Below are 25,587 nucleotides of genomic sequence, written 5' to 3'. Positions count from 1 at the left end.
GATTTTTCAGTTAATGGACACTTAACAGTTGAATTTCACCTACGTTCAATAGTTGACATAACCCCTCTGCTCTTTTGACCACAGGTCCTTTGGCATCTTGACATTTTCCGCCGAAGCTTCCGGCAACTGAACACCCACAAGTGCATGGAGGACTCGTGCATCTTCTGCGCTCTGAAGGTGAGTGTTACCAGATGCTTTCTAAAAAAGGCCCAGTTGTGCATGCCAGTTCAAGAGGTGCTACTGTACCTTCTCAGAAAAGTAGCTTGAGGCTACAGGAACCTCCTAGTGTGCCCAGGCTGCTCTTCTAATGATCCAGCAAGGTGAGGGTAGAGGCTGCTGGGACTAATTGACTTCCTTGCTGACCTTACTGTAGCACGGGAACAGAATGAAAATGAGATTCTCAACATCAAGAGCTCTCAGTCGCTCTTTTTTGAGGAAGTCTTTTTAATTTCCTGCCTGGAGGCTGATAGAGATAGGTGGAGAAGGAGGAGGAGATGGGGATACATGCTAGGAAAAGCAACTCGGGTCTCTTTTTAAATAACAAGCAAAGGCCTCTCATTCAAACAATATCCTGTTCTCTAGTCGCCCTCAGGCTAAAAGTAGCTGTGCTATTTAAAGGTGTCACATACCAGTAAGAAGTCACAAAACTGACATATTTCTTTAAGAAATCTCCTTGTTTTGTGTTAAAAGAAATCTTTGCCGTCAGATTTGTACTTGTCTATTTGTTTCCAAAAATACCAACGCTTCTTGTTGGCTGTGTTTGCGCCCGAGAGAAAAGGAGGGGTACAAATAGCCTGATAGATTGAGAGGTCTTTTTCTTTCTCTACTTTGTGTCTGGTCTAGTCTTGTTCTGGTGTTGGGTGATTTATCTCTTTATTTTATGTCCAGGCATCTTGCTTTATCTGAACTGTACGCTTGGTTCTTCTGCTGATGCATAGGTCCTGCACCTTCCACTGTTTCCACAGCTACCTGTTACCTTGGCTACTCTGTGCTCCCATTTTCATGACCTATGTGACGCCATAAAGGCAGTCTCTTGGTGTTGGTTTCCTTGGAGTTGGTCATCTTTAGTCATGAGATTCTGCATTGGTGGCCTATTGGCTCTGTGGAATTGAGTCAAATTGAGATTAATTTATGCTGCTTCCTCGGTGAAGATAGTCCTGAGTCTTTAATGTTTATGTCTTTGGGTATGGTTTATAGATGGATGGATAAATAAGAAAGTAGGTAGATGATAAAGTAGTATCTCAGTGACCTATTTAATTTTAGACAGTAAAGTGAAGTGTCATTCAGCCAAGTATGGCGACCCATACTCAGAATTTGTGCTCTGCATTTAACCCATCCGAAATGCACACACACAGAGCAGTGAACACACACACACACACACACACTGTGAGCACACACCCGGAGCAGTGGGCAGCCATTTATGCTGCGGCGCCCGGGGAGCAGTTGGGGGTTCAATGCCTCGCTCAAGGGCACCTAAGTCGTGGTATTGAAGGTGGAGAGAGAACTGTACATGCACTCCCCCCACCCACAATTCCTGCCGGCCCGGGACTCGAACTCACAACCTTTCGATTGGGAGTCCGACTCTCTAACCATTAGGCCACAACTTCCCCCAAAGATAGATACTGTAGATAGATAGATAGATAGATAGATAGATAGATAGATAGATAGATAGATAGATAGATAGATAGATAGATAGATAGATAGATAGATAGATAGATAGATAGTAGGGGTGTAAGAAAATATTGATACATGTGAGCATCGCAATATTTTGTTTGGCGATACTGTATCGATTCTCAAAAACAGAATATCATATTTAAAAAATAAAAATAAAACTAATTCAAGATTCATGGCAGTTGTTTCATTTAGAGTTTACATCCCGATGGCTAGATGGCAGTCTTCATCTCTGAACGACAGTGAGAGTAACAGGAAATACTAGCAGTAGGGCACACCACTAATGTTAGCATTAATATCACTATTTGCTGCTAGTAATGAAGGATGAAATAATTGTCCCTGTTCTTGGTTCGGTGTACAAAGCTGTACATTTGGGCTTTTGGGGTAACGTCCACTGCGGGACCGTGGCGAGGGCGCTGCCTCAGTCCCGCCATGTCTCGTGTGAAGAAGGGCTCGTGCAGGGCGGGTCGAGGTGGTCGGTAGGGTTTATAAATAAATAAAGAAGAAGAATGAATGAGCTTTTATTGCCAGGTATGTTTACACATACGAGGAATTTGTTTTCGTGACAGAAGCTACGCAGTACAACAGAATGACAGTGACAGAACATAACACACATAATAAAAGAATATAAAAATACAAAAAATACAAATAAGTAGACAAGGAATGACAATATACAAATTGACAATTGTAGGCAGGTATATTACAAAAATGCAGTTATGTATGTACATGTATATTATGTGCAAAATTTAAGTGTATACTAAGTATGTGTGTTAGATAAATTAAGTGTATGTGTATATAAATATAAATTGTAGTGTGTTCAGTGTGTTCAGTGTGTATCAGCTGTTCATAAGATGGATTGCCTGAGGGAAGAAACTGTTCCTGTGTCTGGTCGTTCTGGTGCTCAGTGCTCTGTAGCGTCGACCAGATGGCAACAGTTCAAAGAGGGAGTGTGCTGGATGTGAGGGGTCCAGAGTGATTTTAACAGCCCTTTTGCTCACTCTGGATAAGTACAGTTCTTGAATAGATGGGAGAGTTGAACCGATGATTCGCTCAGCAGTCCGGACTACCCTCTGTAGTCTTCTGAGGTCAGATTTAGAAGCTGAGCTGAACCAGACAGTTACTGAAGTGCAGAGGATGGATTCGATGATGGTGGAGTAGAACTGTTTCAGCAGATCCTGTGGCAGGTTAAACTTCCTCAGCTGGCGAAGGAAGTACAACCTCTGCTGGGCCTTTTTCACAATGGAGTCAATGTGAATGTCCCACTTCAGGTCCTGAGAGATAGTGGTGCCCAGGAACCTGAATGACTCCACTGCAGTCACAGTGCTGTTCATGATGGTGAGTGCGGGAAGTGCAGGGGGGTTTCTCCTGAAGTCCACAGTCCTCTCCACTGTTTTGAGCGTGTTAAGCTCCAGGTTGTTGAGAGTGCACCAGACAGCCAGCTCTTTAACCTCCTGTCTGTAAGCAGACTCGTCACTGTCCTGAATGAGGCCGATGAGTGTGGTGTCATCTGCAAACTTCAGGAGCTTGACAGAGGGGTCCTTAGATGTGCAGTCATTAGTGTACAGGTAGAAGAGCAGTGGGGAGAGAACACAGCCCTGGGGAGCTCCGGTGCTGATTGTACGGGTGCTGGATGTGTATTTTCCCAGTTTCACTAGCTGCTGCCTGTCTGTCAGGAATCTGTTGATCCACTGACAGACGGAGGTGGGCACGGAGAGCTGAGTTAGTTTGGGCAGGAGGAGGTTTGGCATGATCGTGTTAAAAGCCGAGCTGAAGTCCACAAACAGGATCCTCACATAGGTCCCCGGTCTGTCTAGGTGTTGCAGAATATAATGCAGTCCAATGTTTACTGCATCGTCCACAGACCTGTTTGCTATGTAGGCAAACTGAAGAGGATCTAGCAAGGGTCCAGTGATGTCCTTCAGGTGGGCCAGCACCAGTTTTTCAAATGACTTCATGACCACAGACGTTAGAGCCACAGGCCTGTAGTAATTTAGTCCTGTAATTTTGGATTTCTTTGGGATGGGGATGATGGTGGAGCGTTTGAAGCATGAAGGGACTTCGCACAGCTCCAGCGATCTGTTGAAGATTTTTGTGAAGATGGGGGCCAGCTGGTCAGCACAGGATTTCAGACAGGCTGGTGTAACACAATCTGGGCCTGGTGCTTTTTTCCTTTTCTGCTTCCGGAAGACCTGGCGGACCGCATCCTCGCTGATCTGTATTGCAGGTGTGGAGGAGAGGGGGGATGCAGGAGGTGTGAATGGTGAGAGTGCTTGATTGGAGAGGTGTTCAGGATGGGTTGCAGGAGCTGTTAATGGTGTGAACGGTTGTTTGGAGAGGCATTCAGGGTTGGTTGCAGGAGTTGTTATTGGTGTGAACGGTTGTGTGGAGAGGTGTTCAGGGCAGGTGATGGGTGTTCTTTCAAACCTGCAGTAAAACTCGTTCAGATCATCTGCCAGTCGTTGATTTTCCACAGTGCTGGGGGGTGGTGTCTTGTAATTGGTGAACTTCTTTAGTCTTTTCCACACTGATGCTGAGTTGTTCGAAGTGAACTGAGTCCTTATTTTTTCAGAATAATTCCTCTTTGCCACTCTGATCTCCTTTTCCAGTGTGTATTTAGCCTGTTTATACAATACATTGTCCCCCTTCCTGTAAGCATCTTCTGTGGCCTGACGGAGCTGTCTGAGTTTTGCAGTGAACCACGGTTTGTCATTGTTGTAATTTAGTTGAGTCTTGGTAGGTATACACATATCCTCACAGAAACAGATATATGATGTTACGGTCTCTGTGAGTTCGTCCAGATCGGTGGCAGCAGCTTCAAAAACACTCCAATCAGTGAGGTCAAAACAAGATTGTAAATCCTGCTCTGCTTCATTAGTCCATCTTTTTACGGTCCTTAATACAGGTTTAGCTGATTTTAGTTTCTGCCTGTAGGTTGGTATAAGATGAACCAGAAGGTGATCAGAACGTCCCAAAGCTGCTCGTGGAACAGAGTGATATGCATCCTTTATTGTGGTGTAACAGTGATCCAATATATTACTGTCTCTGGTGGGACATGTAACATGCTGTCTGTATTTTGGCAGTTCACGGGAGAGATTGGCTTTATTAAAGTCCCCGAGAATGATTAAAACAGAGTCCGGGTGTTGTTGTTCTATCTCTGTGATGTGCTCAGCGAGTTTCTGTAAAGCCAGACTTACTTGCGCTTGCGGAGGAATGTAAACACTAACCAGAATGAGCGAGTGAAACTCCCGCGGCGAATAGAACGGCTTGCAGTTGATAAACTGCATTTCTAGATCAGGACAGCACATCTTCTTTAACACAGTTACATCTGTACACCACCGTTCATTGATGTAAAAGCATGTCCCGCCGCCGCGCAATTTCCCCGTTGATTCTGCGTCGCGATCCGCTCTAAACAGCTGAAAGCCCGGCAGATGGAGCGCGCTGTCCGGTATGGCGTTATTCAGCCAAGTTTCCGTGAAACACAGAGCAGCAGAGTGTGTGAAATCCTTATTTGTCCAAGAAAGCAGAACGAGTTCGTCCGTTTTGTTGGGTACAGAGCGTAGATTTGCCAGATGGATGCTAGGCAACGGCGTTCGAAATCCGCGCTTCCTGAGTCTGACGAGCGCGCCAGCTCGCTTTCCCCGCCTGCGCGTCCTGAAGCGTTTGATCAGCGCCGCTGCTCCTCCGATAACAATATTCAGTAAAACGTCTGAATAATTGAAATCCGGAAAAACATCTTGTGGTGCGTTCTGCCGAATGTTCAGCAGTTCATCCCTGGTGAAACTGATTGCAGGAATATAACTAAAGACAGGACAAACTAACAAAAAGACAAAAACATATGCAGAGCACGTCACGGAGGCAGCCATCCTGTACCGGCGCCAAGTCAATACTTACTTGGCGCCGGTACAGGTACTTACTTACTTGACTTGACTTAAATGCAGAAATAATAGTGAAAATAAATACATTTTGGTAATATAAATGGATATTTCTGTATTTTTGCATGTATTTATTTATTTATGCATTTCTATATGTATTTATTTATGTATTTATACATTTATTTATATATTTATGTATTTATATATTTATTTGTTCATTTCTACATTTCTACATTTATTTATTTCTGTATTTCCACATTTCTACATTTATTTATTTCTGTATTTCCAAATTTCTACATTTATTTTTTAATTGGGGTGCCAACATCAGTCTGAAGAAGGATTGGTTAGATCGATGTGATCGAATCTACTACTACTGCCTTGATTTCGCTGGCACAAGGAAGCCTACTCAGTAATGCTGCCAGTGTTGCCAACTTAGTGACTTTGTCCCTAGATTCAGCGACTTTTCAGACCCCCATAGTGAATTTTTTTCCAAAACAGCGACTTGCGACAAATCTAGCGACTTTTTTTGACAGACTTTATTTAGTCTCTGAGACTCTCCGGTACTGCCGCACGAGCTCTATCTCTCTCCCAGTGCGCGCACCCGCCTCTCTCTCTCTCTGCATGTGCTCTGTTCAGCGAGCAGAGAGGAGCAGCACTTATCTCACTTTAGTCCTTCGTACCTTTTACTCGTACTGCACAAAAATTGGTTCAATAACGTTGAATGTTACAAGGACTGATTATTGCAAATGCAGATCCCACTGTGTTCTGGTTAAATAATTTTTATTTACTTATTACTAAGGTTTGCAAATGGTGGTGTGTTCTTACAACATACAGAACAACAAAATTTTGCTATAAGTTTGATTGCATCACATAATATAATTACTGTTAATAGTGTTCATCGCCTGTTTGATTACATCTATAATTGATTTTTCTGTACATTTCTGCCATATGCAAATAAACTGACAGGCACCACTGATAAGCGACTACTAAATAGGGATGTACTGATATCAAAAATTTGGCCGATACTGATAACCGATAATCCTTTAAATATAAAAGCTGATAACCGATATGTTGGCCGATAAATCTAAATCCACATTTTTACATAATTTTTGAGAGCCTGATTACCAAAAAAGTAACATCATTAAAAGGCATTAAACACTTAAATATAAATCAAACATAAACCAGCCTTACAAATAAATAAAATAATGCTTAAATATTGGAAACAAGTTACTGGACAACATTACTTACGTGTAAAAAAAAATAGGCGATAAGACGATGGAGTGTGTTGAAAGAGGTCCAGCATGTAAGGACAATAGCCAAAGATATGGTCACAATCATTAAATATTGTCATTATTAAGAGTATTTGGCATTTCCAATTAATGTAGACTGGTTATTTTCTGGCTATTATTATTAGGTTACTATTAGGTTTATTATTAAATTAATATTACAATTAATTTGCTTAGCAACAATTTCATAGCACATCACCGTATGATTGACCACAACTGACACACTGTGACTCGTAGCCTGTGAGGAAAATAAAAAAATTAAGCTATTAGCTTAGGCTACTCCTAATCTAAATTAAATGTTTTAAAAATGTCTTTTAAAACAGGTTTATTATATACTATAATGAATTATAGGCCTTTAGCCTAAATAAAATTGTTACACTTCAGTAAAACTTTATCAATTTTATGCAAAACTTTCAAAAACAATCTGTTCAACACAAATAATGTTCGGGCCACAAGAGAAACATTAAAGAAATAAATTAAAACAGATATACCACATTTTGGAAGAGTCATCTCTCGTCGTCTCTGAATACGCGCTATTAATGCGTGCATCGTCAGATGCCAAAAGCGCCGTCAGTTTTCAATTTTACTATCATGGTGAAAGACGTTCACTCGCATAAGTTTGACTTTCACAAAGTTGCACGTTGCTTCATTGTTTAAAACATAAGTAGCCTATTTCCAATATTGCAATCCACCCGCGCTACAAACCCCGAATAGTCAGATGTGTCATGGACACGCTCTGAGAGCGCTGAAACACGGCAAACAAACCCAAATAATTCACAACTTTTTTATTATGATAATATTTCTCTTAAAAATATAATGTTTATAACATTCCCAATTATAGTTATCAATTTTGTGAATTGCTGTTGTGCACAAGCTGTGTGTGCTGAAGCTGAAGAGCTGAATGAACACTGGTAAACTGAAGTGCTGCCAGCTTATTTAACACAGGGAAACACATCATAGCCTATATTCAAATATTTATACAACATAAATATAGTATTACAACTTTATATACATACAAAAAGACCAAATGCATACGTGAACTCGAACTAAGTTATCAGAATGTTTAACTTCTGTTGTGGATGCGCTCTTGGCTCTTCCCGCAAAAATGCGCTGAAACACGGAAACCAAACCGAAAGAATTCATAACGTTTTATTATAATAATGTTCTCATTATAATTTTATATATATGACAATCTCAGTCATAGTTATTAATGTTGTAAGCTGCTGTTTGAGCTGCGTGCGCTGAGCTAAAGATGATCACCAGCAAACTGAAGCGCTCTATTAAACCTCTATAGGCTATAGCTTAACCAAACGTATTTTATATGAGAAAAATCTGATTTATATGCATAAAATAAACACAATATTACAACGTACAATTGCACAAAAGACTGTAAATGCACAAGCGAACTTAACTGTGGTAGTTGTGTGGATCCGTTGTGGATGCATTCTTCCCTTAACACGCTAAATCACGGGTGAACAAAGATTCTGTTACATTATTTTACAGTAGCTAATAATCTCATTATAATATGACAGACTTGCCCTGCATATGTTGCAGTTCACTGTATTTTTATTTTTGAAGTGTTTCCAATGATATTTCAAGCAATTAAAAACCATCATGGTGAACAGTTCGCATCTGAAGTTTCTCTGCAGGAAATAATGCATTATTTATCGGCTCTAAGATATCGGCCAAATTCTCTTATCGCTTTGATAACGATACCAGAAAAATTTACTTTTAATCGGCCGATATCGATATGGTGGCTGATATATCGTGCATCCCTAATACTAAATATTGTTGAAACTTAATTTTTGGAAAGTTGCTTTGCAACGATTTGTATTCTAAAAAGTGCTATACAAATAAACTGTCTCGCCTTGCTGACAGTATCGCACAGTATAGCAACATATCGTATCGCAACCCCTGTATCGTGATACGTATCGTATCACCAGATTCCTAGACATACACAGCCCTAATAGATAGATAGATAGATTGAATATAGTGATTGAAATGTGCTCTCTTTCTCTCTCTCTCTCTAAATTAAGTGTGTGTGAAGTGCTGAGGCATCAAAAAGCACACTGCTGTGGTAACACAGAGCCATATCATGAGAATGCTTTCACATATTTGCCAGGATTTATGAGTGTTCACCAGGAAGTGTTATTCCTGTCCTTCTTCTTCTGGTCTTCCATTCTTTCATCACTTACACTCTCGCAGTTTCTCTCTCGCTCTTGTTTTCTTCTCACCGTATTAAACCTGTTGTTAAATTTAGCTACCATTTCTATTCACTGTTAAACCATTCGGGACTAAAAGCAAATGATATCATCAGGTAATGTATTCAGAACAAAACAGACATGGAAAGAGACCTTTCATTTTAATCATGTCCAAAGAAACAAGCTTTAAGCCTCCATTATGTTTCGAAAGGAAAAAGGAATGACTGTGGTTCTCAGAATAATTTGTCTCACAGTACCTGAAATGACAAATGTTGTAATTTTTCAGCACAGCATTGGTCTTTCCTCTTACAAACATGATGGCATGCTTCTGTTCAGGCCTTGTGATAAAACTTTGCTCTGTAGTAAAGCTCAGTGTCTGACTCTGAGGCAGATTCCTGTCCCTGAGGTCTTTCTCCAAGCTCTTTTCCTATCGAACCTTCTGCAGACCAGTGGCATTTGCTGTCCCCTGCTATAGCCTTGAATGGCATGCGTTACGTCACCTTTCTCATTTCGAATGGAGAAACATTAGTTTCGGCACATTGGTTCTGAGAGTTCCTCATGCGTGCCGCCCGCCAGCCGCCTGCTTGCCAGCCATGTTATTGAAATGTAATGATCTAACACTACTAATGAGTGCTGAAATATGCCCTCGCCACACCGTTCCTTTCTGGATACCACTGAATTCTTCAAATGTGTTTATTTGAAAGTGTTCTCACTGTGGGGAATATCATGTTCATTTACTGAGATGCAAATTAGCTAATGGGTACGAAGATGAAAAAATCATTGATTGTTTGCAGAAGTATGCATAAGTAACACTTGGCATATATTATTTACTGATTGCCTTTGATTTCATTGCATTTTCAACCTAACAACTACTTCAGTTGTATTAATTATTGGTATTTTATCTTTTTCTGAGTGACATTTTGATATATACTACTGTTCAAAGGTTTGGGGTTGCTTAGTTTTTTATGTTTTTGAAAGTGTCTCTGTATCTAGTGAAGTGACATTCAGCCAAGTATGGAGACTAGGGCTGTAGCTATCGAATATTTTAGTAATCGAGTATTCTACCAAAAATTCCATCGATTAATCGAGTAATCGGATAAAATGCGTTTTTGCTTAATTAAAGTGCAATATTAATTATGCAAGAGAAAATAAGACTACTGGGTCTCTTAAAATGAACAACTTAGTTTCCTTTTTTAGAAATTTTTATTTTTTATTTTTTAAATGCATACAATGCAATGCATACATCAAAAATAAAAATTTAATTATTACCCATTGTTTCTCTGTCTGTACTTGTACTGTGAACAATGACAAGAAAGTTGACAAATGAATTAAGTGCCATTCAGTTGGGGTTTTAAATAAAGCATTTTCTGAGATGCACATTAAACATTAAACACATAAAAAATTTATTTATCTTTTAATTATTGAAAATTAAGCAAACTTAACTTTTTGGTAAACAAAGGGGATTTACTATTAAAAATAAAACATGGAAGAAATGTTGTGTGATTAAACCTTAAAAAAAATAATGTTTGATTTTTTTTTTTTGTAGTAGGATATATATATTCCGCTGAACAATAGTAATACATCTCTGGCAAATACTTGTCTTTGAACCGGACTTTTATTTTGACGTGTTGAGGTACTTTTATAGTTCTGTTGTGACGCTAGTTTTACTCTAATCAAACGGTCAAATGCTGCTCATGAAGTGACTGTCAGAGCAGTTCTGGAGATGTTGTTCATGTGTTCACGTCTTATTAGTGAGACAGCAGACGGAGCGTCACGCGCGCTTCAGTGTGTGTAAAGCCGCGCTTGTGCCCCATTCATTAACAGAGACACGCAGAACATGCAGGATTCATATTTAAATAGTCTGTTCCGGTTTAATATTTACAGATATTAGTCCATATCGTGATTTGGTGTAAGTGCAATGACCTATTTTTGATTAATTCATTCAAAATTTGGCAAAGTCCGTGCCATTCCGCGTTAAACTGTAAATTCCATTTTTATGACTGGATTCCGCGATTCCCTCCGCGTTTTCTGCATCGCAGAAATCCTAGGGCCCTAGTTGTGGTATGCCAGCTCTCTTGCAATGGACATACGTTTGCCCGCGCCCTCAAATCAAAACACTGCTGACTCCTTGCAGTATGCGATTTCAGACGCTGCGCTTGTGTCTCCTTCCGCTTTGTGGGTGACGTAAACGCGTTGTCACATTAAAAAGAACGAAAGAACCTGAAGTGAGTGTGATGTATTTTGGTTAATTCAATATTACCGGTTGCCACTGGAGGGCGCTCCAGGTTTGTTGTTGTTGAGCTGATGCTGACAAGCAATAAATGAAGAACAAGTTGTTTTCCTCTACTCTCCGTATGTCACGTTTGTTCCCGAAAGAAGTAAATATAATTAGTGTTATACTAGCATATTGATGCAGACATAACATAAATTGGCGACGAGCACAAAGTTCCCACTGCCATTATCAAGCTGGCGATCAAGTGTACAGCATGGCTGCAATCATCGGACATGTTGAAGCATTCGATGAAGCGAGGGAACAATGGTCCACGTATGTAGAAAGATTTGGGCATTTTGTGGAGGCGAATGACATCAGTAATGAGAAAAAAGTATCAGTGTTTCTCAGTGTCATGGGGGCACCAACATACGGACTGTTACGCAGTCTCATCGCACCAGCTAAACCTGGGGCTATGGATTACAATGACATTGTGAGCACATTGCAAGCACATTTTACCCCCAAGCCCATTGTAATTGCGGAGAGATTTCGATTTCACAAACGAAATCAAGCAGAGGGTGAGAGTATCGCTCAATACGTGGCTGTGTTGAAGAGATTAGCGGAGAACTGTGAGTTTGGCGATAATTTGAATGACGCGCTGCGGGACAGACTGGTGTGCGGGTTGAGTAGCGAGTCAATACAAAGGAAGTTGTTGACAGAAATGACTCTCACGTACCAAAAGGCTGTGGACATAGCGATGTCAATGGAAGCTGTGTCTAGGGAATCACAGCACTTGAGTAACGCATTGAAAGTTAATGCAATGTCCCTATCATCAGCGTCGTCCAGAGAGAAATGTTACCGGTGTGGGAAGTCCAATCACATGGAAAGTGAATGTTTCTATAAGGAACAACAGTGTCACAATTGTGCCAGGAGAGGTCACATTTCACGGATGTGTAAAAGTAAGAAAATGGGTGACAAAGGACCTAAAACTGCAGTCAAGGGGAAATTCATGAAAAATAAGGATCAGATGAAGAAAAGACGAATTCATAAGATGGATGTTAATGTGGAAAGTGACGATGACACAACCTCAGATACTGATGCTGAGTTGACACTGCACAAAGTGACAGCAGTACTTGATGATACTTCACGAGTGAATAAAATGCAAAACTCAACGAGTTTAATGTCATCAGTGATGAAAGTGAAACCTAAAATTGAAGGGCTGCCGATAGACATGGAAGTGGATACGGGAGCAGCGGTTTCTCTCATTTCAAGTGAACTGTACAGAGCTAAGCTGAGCCATATTCGATTGCGCCACACAAGTATTGTACTTAAGACTTACACGGGTGAAGTAATTTCTCCAGAGGGTGTCATCAAGGTGCGCGTGAAGTTGAACAAACAAAGTGCTCGACTACCCCTGTATGTAGTAAAAGGTGATACGGCGCCACTTTTTGGGCGAGAATGGCTCCGTAGAATTCGTCTTAACTGGCGTGAAATTAAAACGGTGAGAGCAGTACACCAGACAAATGAAAAGACTCTGGATTCTCTCCTAAAAAAATATGCAAAAGTGTTCAGTGATGACTTGGGAACATTCAATGGATTTGAAGCGACCTTAAATCTGAAACCAGGACATCAGCCAAAATTCTTCCAAGCACGTGTGGTGCCATATGCAATCAGACCTAAGGTGGAAGCAGAGTTAGACCGCCTAGTGAAGCAAGGAATTATTTCACCTGTTCGGTTCAGTGAATGGGCAACCCCCATCGTGCCAGTAGTCAAGAAGGGTGGCAACGTGAGAATTTGCGGAGACTTCAAAATAACCGTAAACCCAGCACTTTGTGTGGAACATTATCCGTTACCACGGATTGAGGATTTATTCGCATCATTGGCCGGAGGGCAGCGATTTAGCAAGCTAGATCTATCACACGCTTACCTGCAAGTGCCAGTTAATGTGAACTCCCGCAAATACCTCACGATAACTACTCACAAGGGCATGTTTTCGTATAATAGATTACCTTTTGGAATAACATCGGCACCTTCCATATTCCAAAGGGGGATGGAGCAAGTACTTCAGGGGCTACCATACGTGCATTGTTTCCTGGACGATATCCTGGTCACAGGAAAAGATGATGTTCATCACCTGGCAAACCTTGAAGCAGTACTGAGTCGGCTGGAGAAGTTTGGCCTTCGTGTGAAACCAGAGAAAAGCGAGTTTTTCAAGAGTTCGCTGGAGTATCTGGGACATGTAATTGACGCAGCAGGACTCCACAAGTCTCCAGACAAGCTGCGTGCTATTGCAGAGGCACCAGTTCCAGTTAATGTTAGCCAGCTTCGATCTTTTCTGGGACTGATAAATTATTATGCAAGATTTGTTCCGAATCTAGCCACAATTCTTCATCCATTAAATGCAATGCTGCATAAGGACATTAAATGGAACTGGGCTCCGGAGTGTGAGAAATCTTTCCAGGGGGCCAAAGCTCAATTGTTGACTCCGAGTGTGCTCACCCACTATGATCAAAGACTCCCAGTTCGTTTGGCTTGTGATGCTTCACCCTACGGGGTAGGAGCTGTGCTCTCCCATGTGATGCCTGACGGTCAGGAGAGACCGATAGCGTTTGCGTCTCGAACTTTGAGCAAGTCGGAGCAGAACTATGCACAGCTAGAACGTGAAGCACTAGGAATCATTTTTGGAGTCAGAAAATTCCATACTTACCTTTACGGACGCCATTTTACCTTATTGACTGACCACCGTCCACTTACTACCATCCTCAGCCCTAGTAAAGCCACTCCATCCATGGCTGCTGCGAGACTCCAGAGGTGGGCTCTTTTACTTGCAGCACACAATTACACAATCCAGTATAAAAGTGCCAGCGACCATGGAAATGCTGATGGATTATCCCGTTTGCCATTGCCTGTGTTGCACAAGGACAAAAAGGATTCAGTGGATACTTACCTCATTAACCACGTGGAAGCTCTACCGGTGTGTAGTGCAGACATTCGCAAAGGAACCAGAGCAGACCCTGTTCTTTCTCGTGTGGTGGAGATGGTGTCCTCGGGGCGGTTTCCATCCACCAAGGACTCTGATAATGCATTGACACCATTCATCATCAGAAAAGGGGAGCTATCTTTAATGCAGGACTGTTTAATGTGGGGACAGAGAGTTATTGTTCCACCCAACCTTAGACAAAGAGTCTTGGAGGATTTGCATGTGGGACACCCAGGTGTAGTGAAAATGAAAGCGCTAGCACGAAGCTACATCTGGTGGCCCAGTATTGACTCACAAATTGAAGAGAAATCCAAAACCTGCTTGTCATGCCAGAAAAACCAGAAATCTCCCTGCCTCTCACCTTTACATCCTTGGCCATGGCCAGGAGCTCCTTGGCAGCGTATTCACATCGACTTTGCTGGTCCATTTGAGGGGCGGATGTTCCTGGTGGTTGTCGATGCTCACTCAAAATGGCCAGAAGTTCACGTGATGGATTCCACAACATCATCTAAGACCATTCAAGTATTGAGAGGCTTATTCAGTCGTTATGGCATACCTGAAACTCTGGTAAGCGACAATGGCCCACAACTGACATCAGATGAGTTTGGCTCTTTTCTAAAAGCGAATGGAGTGAAACATGTGCGCTCTGCCCCATTCCACCCCGCCACAAATGGGCTAGCGGAGCGTTTTGTGCAGACATTTAAACGTTCTCTGAAAGCTTACAAAGAGCCAATATCATTGCAGCAGAAACTGGATGCCTTCTTGCTACAGTACAGAAATACCCCACACAGCACAACCAGAGAAACTCCTGCTATGTTGTTCTTACATCGCAGATTGCGAACACGCCTGGATTTACTGAAACCTAGTGTGGCTAATGTTGTTGATCAGGCACAGAAGACCCAGTGTTCTTACCGGTCTGTTCACTCCAAACACAGAGAGTTTGATGTCGGTGACTCAGTGCTGGTTCGGGATTATCGGCGCGGAGAGGAAAAGTGGAAAACTGGTACTGTTTCCTCTCAGACAGGACCAGTGTCCTATACTGTGGAGGTGGGAAATTCGCAAATCTGGAAAAGACATACTGATCAGATGTTAGACTGTCATCCGGAAATTTCCGAGGCCACAGAATTACCTCAATCAGTGGACATTCCGCCGCAGATACCAGACAATGCTGGTCAGCAATTGTCTTCGCCGGTCAGTGAAACAAATATGGGTGCTTCAGACCAAGGTGAAACAAAGCTCTCGGAATTATCCAATATTTCTTCTCAAGGTGTTAGGAGGTTTCCTGTTCGGGTCCGCAAACCACCTAACCGACTCAATTTGTAAAGTGTTCTTGAGTAGAGACATTTAAGGTTTGGGCAATTCAAAAGGAAAATATATATATATAAGACTATGTTAGATCTGTGTTGTATACCTCATAACTGAGTTTGCATTCATCTGAAGTGACACCAACTAACAGTGTTCAGTTACATAAGTGTTAACGTTACTGTCATACGTTATGTTGAATTCCTGTGTTTTGATAATTTGGGAGATATGGGAATTTGATTAAGAGGGGAGAAATTGTGATGTATTTTGGTTAATTCAATATTACCGGTTGCCACTGGAGGGCGCTCCAGGTTTGTTGTTGTTGAGCTGATGCTGACAAGCAATAAATGAAGAACAAGTTGTTTTCCTCTACTCTCCGTATGTCACGTTTGTTCCCGAAAGAAGTAAATATAATTAGTGTTATACTAGCATATTGATGCAGACATAACAGTGAGATTTAAAATAAATTAAAAGAGGCTTCAAGGCAGAGGAATTTGCCTCGATCATTTTTTGTAATCGAGTTACTCGAGGAATCGTTTCAGCCCTAATGGAGACCCATACTCAGAATTCGTGCTCTGCATTTAACCCATCCAAAGCGCACACACACAGAGCAGTGAACACACACACTGTGAATACACACCCGGAGCAGTGGGCAGCCATTTATGCTGCGGCGCCCAGGGAGCAGTTGGGGGTTCAATGCCTTGCTCAAGGGCACTTAAGTCATGGTATTGAGGGTGGAGAGAGCACTGTACATGCACTCCCCCCCACCCACAATTCCTGCCGGCCCAAGACTCGAACTCACAACCTTTTGATTGCAAGTCCGACTCTCTAACCATTAGGCCACGACTTCCCCTATTTACATCTATTTGATGTAAATATACTTTTTTCTGTGTTTCTATCTGAATATATTTTAAAATGTTGTTTCTGTGATGGCAAAGCTATGACACATACTCCTTCAAAAATCATTCTATGCTGATTTGATGCTCAAGAAACATTTCTTATTAGCGATGTTAAAAATAGTTCTGCTAAAAGTGCTGCTTAATGTTTGTTTGAAAACTGATACATTCTTTGAATAATAGGAAGTTCAAAAGAACAACATTTAAATAATTTGTAACTTTATAAAATGTCTTTTCTCTCACATTTAATAAATTGAATATGTCCTTGCTGAATAACATAAACTTAAATCTCATTTCATTTTCTATAGGATTTGCTCTTCAAATGATTTTTATACATACATTTTAATTGTAGCTGCTGTTTATATTGCTGAAGGCAACAAGTACACACACACATTTACACAAACAAAATAAATGCAAAGTCACAGTCACTGACACAAGCTGCCACCTCTATAACAATGAAGTTTCCTATTATAGAAGCTCCAGTGACACCTCTATGTTTGTGCTGTTTTATGTAGTAAGAGCCAGCGATTGAGTTAAACCGAATTACAAGCTCATAATCAGCATGAGATTCAATCCCTCTGCAATTTGAAAACTGAGCCTAGGGAGTGTTTAATATTAATATATTTATGTGCATCATAAGATTGCTGCTCCTGTGAGAATATGTGTGCATGTGTGTACTCATTACCCTTGTGAGTTTTGAGCAGTGCAGATGATATGTGTCACTGCTGAGGACTGTGTCTTGTGCCTTTGAATGGAGGTTAATGTCTCATTTTTGAGGCTACGCCTCAGGGCTCGCAGCTGACAACAAAATCTCTGGTGGTTTGTGTGTGTATGTGTATGTATGCATATGACTGGACTTGCATGTTTTGAGTATAGCCAGGCTGGTTGGGTTCCATGTCCTTGTTTGAGCTGAGAAGGACTTTACATCACTGCCACACTGCTATTACACACATGGACCACTCAACCCTCAAATGGGATTCCCAGTTATACACGCTCTGTAATGTAATACAGTGTAAAGGCTCAAGGCGGTTTGTGGCTGAACCTGGGAAAGTTGTGTTAAAAGTTAGTGGTTTATATGTGTCAGTTTTGGTTAGATAGCTATTTGGAGCATAAAAAACATCCAAATCCAATACTTCTCTGTTGTATACAAAAAAAATGGTATACTAAAAGTGTATGACCATAACAACATGGCGGATATAGTGCATCCTAACTTTTTCAGTGGTTTCCAAGTAAGTTCAAAATTCAAATGTAGCACCCACTTAGACATGAGTTCGGACACGCCAACAGCTGTTTGACTGGGGTAATTTTGCTTGTTAAGCTGGGCTGGGAGTGAACTAATCACTGGATTTGTGAAGATTTTTCAGTTCAGTTGCATCATGTCTTTCAAAGAAACTCAAGAGTTTTGTTTGAGGCAAGTATCAAGTTAACTAGAGAATGAGACACTTTTTTTGTTTTTGATTTAATTTTGTAAAATAATCAATATGTCCCTGTTGAAAAAAGTACCTAATCTGGTTTACTTGTCACCACTCTTGGTTAGGTTGGTCTGTTGGCTGATTTTAAAGTGAAAAGTGAAAGTGACGTGACATACTGCCAAGTATGGTCACTAGGGTTGGGAATCGTTAGAAATTTTCCGGTTACAATTCCGGTTCCATTAAAATCACTAACCCTCTGGAGTCGATTAACACGTAAACGCATTGAAAGTCAGCTTTGATTTTTCCTAATAAACTGTTTAACTGCAATTGCAAGTGGATATTAAATTATGTTGAGGGATTATTAAATATATTCTAAATAAACTACAAACATAAAATTATAGAGATTTATTTTGTCCTCACATTCTTTCTTGTAACTCTTCCCCTCTCAGTGACAAACCTGACAGAACGGCTCATTATGCAGCTCATTATGCAGGCCTTTGTCTTCTCAGGTGTTAATCACAATGTTATTCATGATAGTTGACCCCTACTCCCATATGACTTTTACCAACAAAAAGTGTCTTAGAAATGGGCTTCAAAGTTGATGTTTTCTTACATGATCAATAACATTTTGGCTTTTCAAGCAGGAATAAGCTGGTTGGCCAAATAGTCCCTTGAGGGCTGAGACACTTGTTCATTTCCCTAAATTAATAAACTATAACCATGTATACACACTCTCCATGAAGCCACTATTTTACAAATAATAATTCAATGTGATGGTGTGATCCAAATTAGAGGTTTCCACATTTTTAAACATTTAAAATGCATGAAAATAAATATTTTCTATCACTTTGTTTATCATATTTATACCTCATATTTACATAACAATAGCAGTCTATTTATTTAGTGGTCCAAGTTGAAGCCAGTTTGCATATTAGTGACAATATGGGACAATATAATGTAATTTAGTGGTGGCAGGTGCTGTGCGCTGCTGGTACATGTACAGTCAGACAAAACGATGTGCACAGTTTTCAAAGACACGAGTGCGCATACAGTCGTGGGAAACATGTTTGGCAGTTAAAGACACTATGCACCACGGCGAGTCTGTGGAGTGCGTGTCATTGGAAACAATGTGCTCAGTAATTAAAGTGGTAGGGGGTAGTTTCTGTTATTCGGTTTGTGACATCCTTTATGGGAAAAGCCGAATCATCAGGACACCGGCACAAGGCTGCTCACAGCGCTTGGTCACGTGTCACACCAGAACCGTTTTCGGAACCGAAACTTAGAAATTGCTCACAGTTCTGGTTCTTTTAAAAAAGCAGAACCCTAATGGTGACTAGGGATGGGCGTTTTCCGCAAATATGACATTCGAATATTTGAGCTCACAAAAAACGAATATTCGAATATTCGTTTATTCGTTTATTTAAATTAAGTTTAATGAGACAGACGTTATTTTTCAACAACATTTATTGTTTCCGTCATTTTGAACAAGCTTGAACATTACACATCGTGTTTTGTAGCTGAAAGCATTTGACAATGCCAGTAAACAAACAAAAGTACAGATTAAAAGCAAAAAAAAAAGTGAACAAAGAAAAAAAAGTGAACAAAGAAATAACGTAAAGCAGCCTGCAGCAGTTAGGCTATTGTAGAACGTAGCCTACACTTAACTTTGAAACTTTTAAATTGTCAGCAAATCTTTTTTGCTTTTTTTTCTATTGTTTTACATGTTCTTGTTAAGAAATACGGGCATGTAAACATGATCGGGGGAAAGTCGGCTCTTTAGTCTGTTAACAATAAGGCCGGCCATGGAGAAAACGCGCTCTGATGGCACAGATGTTGTCGGGACTCACAAATAATGGTGTGCTAAGCGAATAAGTTTTGTGAAGCACTTCGTGTTTTCGTTTCACCACTGAATGGGATCCTCATCTGGTGGAATACATGGCTCCAGCAAGAACTGTTCCCACTCGTCTCGGCTGGACTCTCTGTAGTCATCGCTGAAGAACTAGCTCAGCCTTCTCCGACGAGTGGGCATTGCATCCTCTTCATCGTTGGTGACGGCGGCTGCATCCGCACCACTCGCATCAAGGAAAATAATGTTCTGATAATGTTCAAAAAAGTTTTTTTTTCTTACTTCTCTCATGTTTTCATCGAGAAACCTGAGATGTTTGTGCCGAGGGTCTAGGGCAGACGCGAGAAGAGGAGTTTTCACTGCATTCTCCAAGTTAGCGGTGTTTATTCGTTGCTTGAGAGATGCCACAACAATGTTCTTGAATTTGGTCACTTTCTGTGTTTCTCCACGGCATATCTGAAGTACTGTAGAAGACCACAGTTCTTAGGGGCCTTTTGTCACGATCGGTGTTACAGAAAACACAGGAGAGGGAACCAATTGCAGGTAAGTCATTTATTTAAAGGGTAATCCAAAGGGGTAAACAGTCCAGGCAGGGTCAAAACCAGAATATCCAAAGGCTCAGTGGGAGGGACGGAGGGCCAGGCTCACTGAGGGGAACAGACAGAAACATAACAGAAACCAAGAAACACAAAACAGAAATCCATGAAGGACATCATGTGGCGCCCCCCAGGGCGGAGCAGAAGACCACCACAGCCGTGTGGTCAAGGCGGAAGCCCCCCAGGGCGGAGCAGAAGACCACCACAACCATGTGGTCAGGACAGAAGCCCCCCAGGGCGGAGCAGAAGACCACCACAACCGTGTGGTCAGGATGGAAGCCCCCCAGGGCTGAGCAGAAGACCACCACGTCCTTGTGGACGAAGCCAGAGTCCTCCAGGGCGGAGCGGAAGACCCCCACAACCGTGTGGTCAGGGCGGAGCAGAAGACCACCACAGCCATATGGTCAGGACCAGAGCCCCCCAAGGCGGAGCAGCCCTCTGTGCGGCTGGACCAACGGGACAACGAAACTCTGGTAATCCCCTGGTGTCCTTACTGGACTCCAGAAGATTGGTGCTGGCCTGACACTGCTCATGAAGATCATTGGTGACTTGTATTTGCTCATGAAGATCAATGGTGACTTGCCTTTGTTCATGAAGATCAGAGGTGACTTGACTCAGTCCTTGAAGATCACCGGTGACTTGACTCAGTCCTTGAAGATCACCGGTGACTTGACTTGACTCTGAAAGGTCAACGGTGACCAGCCTAGTCTCTGGAGGATCCGCGGTGACTAGCCCTGACTCTGGAGGATCAGCGGTGACTAGCCCTGACTCTGGAGGATCAGCGGTGACTAGCCCTGACTCTGGAGGATCAGCGGTGACTAGCCCTGACTCTGGAGGATCAGCGGTGACTAGCCCTGACTCTGGAGAGTTCACTGGCGACTAGCCCTGACTCTGGAGAGTTCACTGGCACCTGACTCGACTCTGGAGAGTTCACTGGCACCTGACTCGACTCTGGAGAGTTCACTGGCACCTGACTCGACTCTGGAGAGTTCACTGGCACCTGACTCGACTCTGGAGAGTTCACTGGCACCTGACTCGACTCTGGAGAGTTCACTGGCACCTGACTCGATTCTGGAGGGTCAACTGGCACCTGACTCGACTCTGGAGGGTCAACTGGAACCTGACTCAACTCTGGAGGGTCAACTGGAACCTGACTCGACTCTGGAGGGTCAACTGGAACCTGATTCGACTCCGGAGGGTCAGCTGAGACTCTCATCCTGTGCAGCGGCGCTGGGCAAGCAGCCATCTTGGGCTATGACTCTGGACAGGCGGCCATCTTGTACTGTGGTGCTGGGCTGGCGGCCATCTGGGGTTGTGGCGCTGGACTGGCGGCCATCTTGTACTGTGGTGCTGGACCGGTGGCCAATTTGGGCATTGGCGCTGGGTTAGCGGCCATCTTGTGCTGTGGCGCTGGACTGATGGCCATCTTGTGCTGTGGCGCTAGGCTGACGGCCATCTTGGGCTGTGGCGCTGGACCGGTGGCCAATTTGGGCATTGGCGCTGGGTTAGCGGCCATCTTGTGCTGTGGCGCTGGACTGACGGCCATCTTGTGAAACACAAAACAGAAATCCATGAAGGACATCATGTGGCGCCCCCCAGGGCGGAGCAGAAGACCACCACAGCCGTGTGGTCAAGGCGGAAGCCCCCCAGGGCGGAGCAGAAGACCACCACAACCATGTGGTCAGGACAGAAGCCCACCAGGGCGGAGCAGAAGACCACCACAACCGTGTGGTCAGGATGGAAGCCCCCCAGGGCTGAGCAGAAGACCACCACGTCCTTGTGGACGAAGCCAGAGTCCTCCAGGGCGGAGCGGAAGACCCCCACAACCGTGTGGTCAGGGCGGAGCAGAAGACCACCACAGCCATATGGTCAGGACCAGAGCCCCCCAAGGCGGAGCAGCCCTCTGTGCGGCTGGACCAACGGGACAATGAAACTCTGGTAATCCCCTGGTGTCCTTACTGGACTCCAGAAGATTGGTGCTGGCCTGACACTGCTCATGAAGATCATTGGTGACTTGTATTTGCTCATGAAGATCAATGGTGACTTGCCTTTGTTCATGAAGATCAGAGGTGACTTGACTCAGTCCTTGAAGATCACCGGTGACTTGACTCAGTCCTTGAAGATCACCGGTGACTTGACTTGACTCTGAAAGGTCAACGGTGACCAGCCTAGTCTCTGGAGGATCCGCGGTGACTAGCCCTGACTCTGGAGGATCAGCGGTGACTAGCCCTGACTCTGGAGGATCAGCGGTGACTAGCCCTGACTCTGGAGAGTTCACTAGCGACTAGCCCTGACTCTGGAGAGTTCACTGGCACCTGACTCGACTCTGGAGAGTTCACTGGCACCTGACTCGACTCTGGAGAGTTCACTGGCACCTGACTCGACTCTGAAGAGTTCACTGGCACCTGACTCGACTCTGGAGAGTTCACTGGCACCTGCTCGACTCTGGAGAGTTCACTGGCACCTGACTCGACTCTGGAGAGTTCACTGGCACCTGACTCGACTCTGGAGAGTTCACTGGCACCTGACTCGACTCTGGAGGGTCAACTGGCACCTGACTCGACTCTGGAGGGTCAACTGGAACCTGACTCGACTCTGGAGGGTCAACTGGAACCTGACTCGACTCTGGAGGGTCAACTGGAACCTGATTCGACTCCGGAGGGTCAGCTGAGACTCTCATCTTGTGCAGCGGCGCTGGGCAAGCAGCCATCTTGGGCTATGACTCTGGACAGGCGGCCATCTTGTACTGTGGTGCTGGGCTGGCGGCCATCTGGGGTTGTGGCGCTGGACTGGCGGCCATCTTGTACTGTGGTGCTGGACCAGTGGCCAATTTGGGCATTGGCGCTGGGTTAGCGGCCATCTTGTGCTGTGGCGCTGGACTGATGGCCATCTTGTGCTGTGGCGCTAGGCTGACGGCCATCTTGGGCTGTGGCGCTGAACCGGTGGCCAATTTGGGCATTGGCGCTGGGCTGGCGGCCATCTTGGGCTGTGGCGCTGGAACGGTGGCCAATTTGGGCATTGGTGCTGGGTTAGCGGCCATTGGGCATTGGTGCTGGCTTGTGCTGTGGCGCTTGGCTGGTAGCCATCCTGGGCAGTGGTGCTGGACTGGCGGCCATCTTGGGTTGTGGCGCTTGGCTGGTTGCCATCCTGGGCAGTGGTGCTGGGCTGACGACCACCCCGCCGGAAGAGACAGAAGTGGCTGGGGCATCCCACCGAAGCCGATGCTGCAGGTAGCGCACGAATTCCCAGAATTCCAGTGTCTCTAACTGCGACATCTCCTCCTGAGACACTGGATCATCCAGCCCGCCATTGAAATAGTCCTTGAGGGCTGCATCGTTGTAGCCCATGCCCTCGGCCAGGGACCAGAACACCTGAGCCAGGGCACCCACTTCATTGCATTCTTGGCGGAGGGCGGTCAACCGAAGGTACTTGGTTCGCCGCTCCGCCATCTTGGCTGGGGAACGGAAAAATGACATACCGCTGGTTCCTACTGTGACGGAGTCCTTCTGTCACGATCGGTGTTACAGAAAACACAGGAGAGGGAACCAATTGCAGGTAAGTCATTTATTTAAAGGGTAATCCAAAGGGGTAAACAGTCCAGGCAGGGTCAAAACCAATATATCCAAATCCAACATAAACAAGACACGAAGACAAGACAAGGCAAGGCAAGGCAAGGCAAGGCAAGAAGCGACGGACATGAATAACTATCAACATTAAACAAGGACTCCGTAACACAGACTCAGACAGACCGGGTATAAATACACAGAAGGATAATTAGGGAACAGGAGACAGGTGGGGAACAATCAATTAATCAACAGGAGGAAGGTGACCAAATAAGGGAACAGGAAGTGATAAGGAGACAGACACCGTGAGAAAGGAGGACACCTAGTGGAAACCCAGGGAACACAACCCAGACACTGTGACACCGTTCACATATCGCGTCTTTTGCGAGCCCAAGTTCGTTATTTCCAATGTAGACGTGCGGTATGAGCGCTCATAATGGAAGCGACGCGGTTGCGATGCGCACGCGGTGCGACGCGCCGTTTTTTCCAGGCGCATCCACACCGCATCGAGTTAAAAACATCTAAACTTTTCAGAATGCCGCAAGCGCACCGCAGGTCATGTGACAAGAACTAAACATTCAGCTTCATCCTTTCCCGTAACAACGTTGTAAGCTCAGCCAAGATGAAGGAACAGCTGATCATAGCTGTATATGGATTGCCATATTGAAATAAATTTAGTAGCAGAGCTACTGAAAGTGATTTTTTTTGTGCTGCAAATCCATTTATCCTTTGCTGAAATTTCCACGTCTTCATGGAGAGAGCGCGTCATTGTTGCTTAGCATTGAGCGCTTTGGAAAGAAGGAGAAAGTGGCGCGCCTAGCGTTTTCCACGCGTTTTTAGGTGCGATATGTGAACGGCCCCTTATTCATTCATTAATTCTTTTTTGCTTGCATACATCTTCAAATATGCCGTGGAGAATCACATAAAGTGACCAAATTAGGTTTTTTTGTGAACTTTTTTTTTTTTGCAAAATTCGAATATCATTTTTATTTATCAAATAATTAGAGCAGAACAAATATTCGAATGTTTGACTATCCGTGCACACCCCTAATAGTGACCCATACTCGGAATTTGTGCTCTGCATTTAACCCATCCAAAGTGCACACACACAGCAGTGAACACACATTCACCGTGAACACACACACCGGAGCAATGTGTTAAAGGGGTTTTTGGCACTCTTTAGCTAGCTATACAGTTGTGTTTGTGTTTGAACACCCCACAAAGACTACAGCCAATGGCCTACTAGAATTAATGTTTTGCACCTGCGTGAGAGGAAATAATCCTCCATACCTGCCGGTATTTAATAGTTTGTCTTCATCATTAAAAATGGGAAACATGATTTTGTCAGTCAAACAGACTCTACCTGTCTAAGAATAAGAATAAGAAAGTGCATGTAAACTAGTGTCTCAAACTTAAATAACAGTTTTCTTTTGATAAATATATTCTGCTACATGAAATCTGAGCGCAGAGTTTGTCGTGAGTGTGTGAGGGCGTGTGCTGCCACCCCGCTCACGCTGAAGAGAGCAGAACAGAGCTGCAGTTTAGCACTGATTGCACGAGTGATATATTTGCTGCGTACACACACCAGACTTCCATTTGGACCTTATCTGTCCTGAGTGTTTCATCAGCTCAGAGAGAGAGAGAGAGAGAGAGAGAGAGAGAGAGAGAGAGAGAGAGAGAGAGAGAGAGAGAGAGAGAGAGAGAGATGGGGAAGGAAGAGGACATTAAAATATGTCCATAGGCAAAAATCACT

The 25,587-nt window shown here is 43.5% G+C and overlaps 1 protein-coding gene across 9 annotated transcripts in view; it reads left to right on the top strand.

Annotated features, from left to right (window-relative positions):
* LOC132122260 (inactive ubiquitin carboxyl-terminal hydrolase 54-like) overlaps positions 1-25,587 on the top strand; it is a 149,221-nt gene that overhangs the window by 84,357 nt on the left and 39,277 nt on the right. For all 9 annotated transcript variants that reach the window (XM_059532312.1, XM_059532304.1, XM_059532307.1 and 6 more), the window contains one exon: positions 85-177. In XM_059532312.1, the coding sequence (XP_059388295.1) occupies positions 85-177 (93 nt within the window). The remainder of the gene's footprint in view (positions 1-84; positions 178-25,587) is intronic.

The sequence above is a fragment of the Carassius carassius genome, chromosome 40, assembly GCF_963082965.1.
Source record: "Carassius carassius chromosome 40, fCarCar2.1, whole genome shotgun sequence".
Lineage (NCBI taxonomy): Eukaryota > Metazoa > Chordata > Actinopteri > Cypriniformes > Cyprinidae > Carassius > Carassius carassius.
This window is presented reverse-complemented; position numbering and strand designations above follow the sequence as displayed.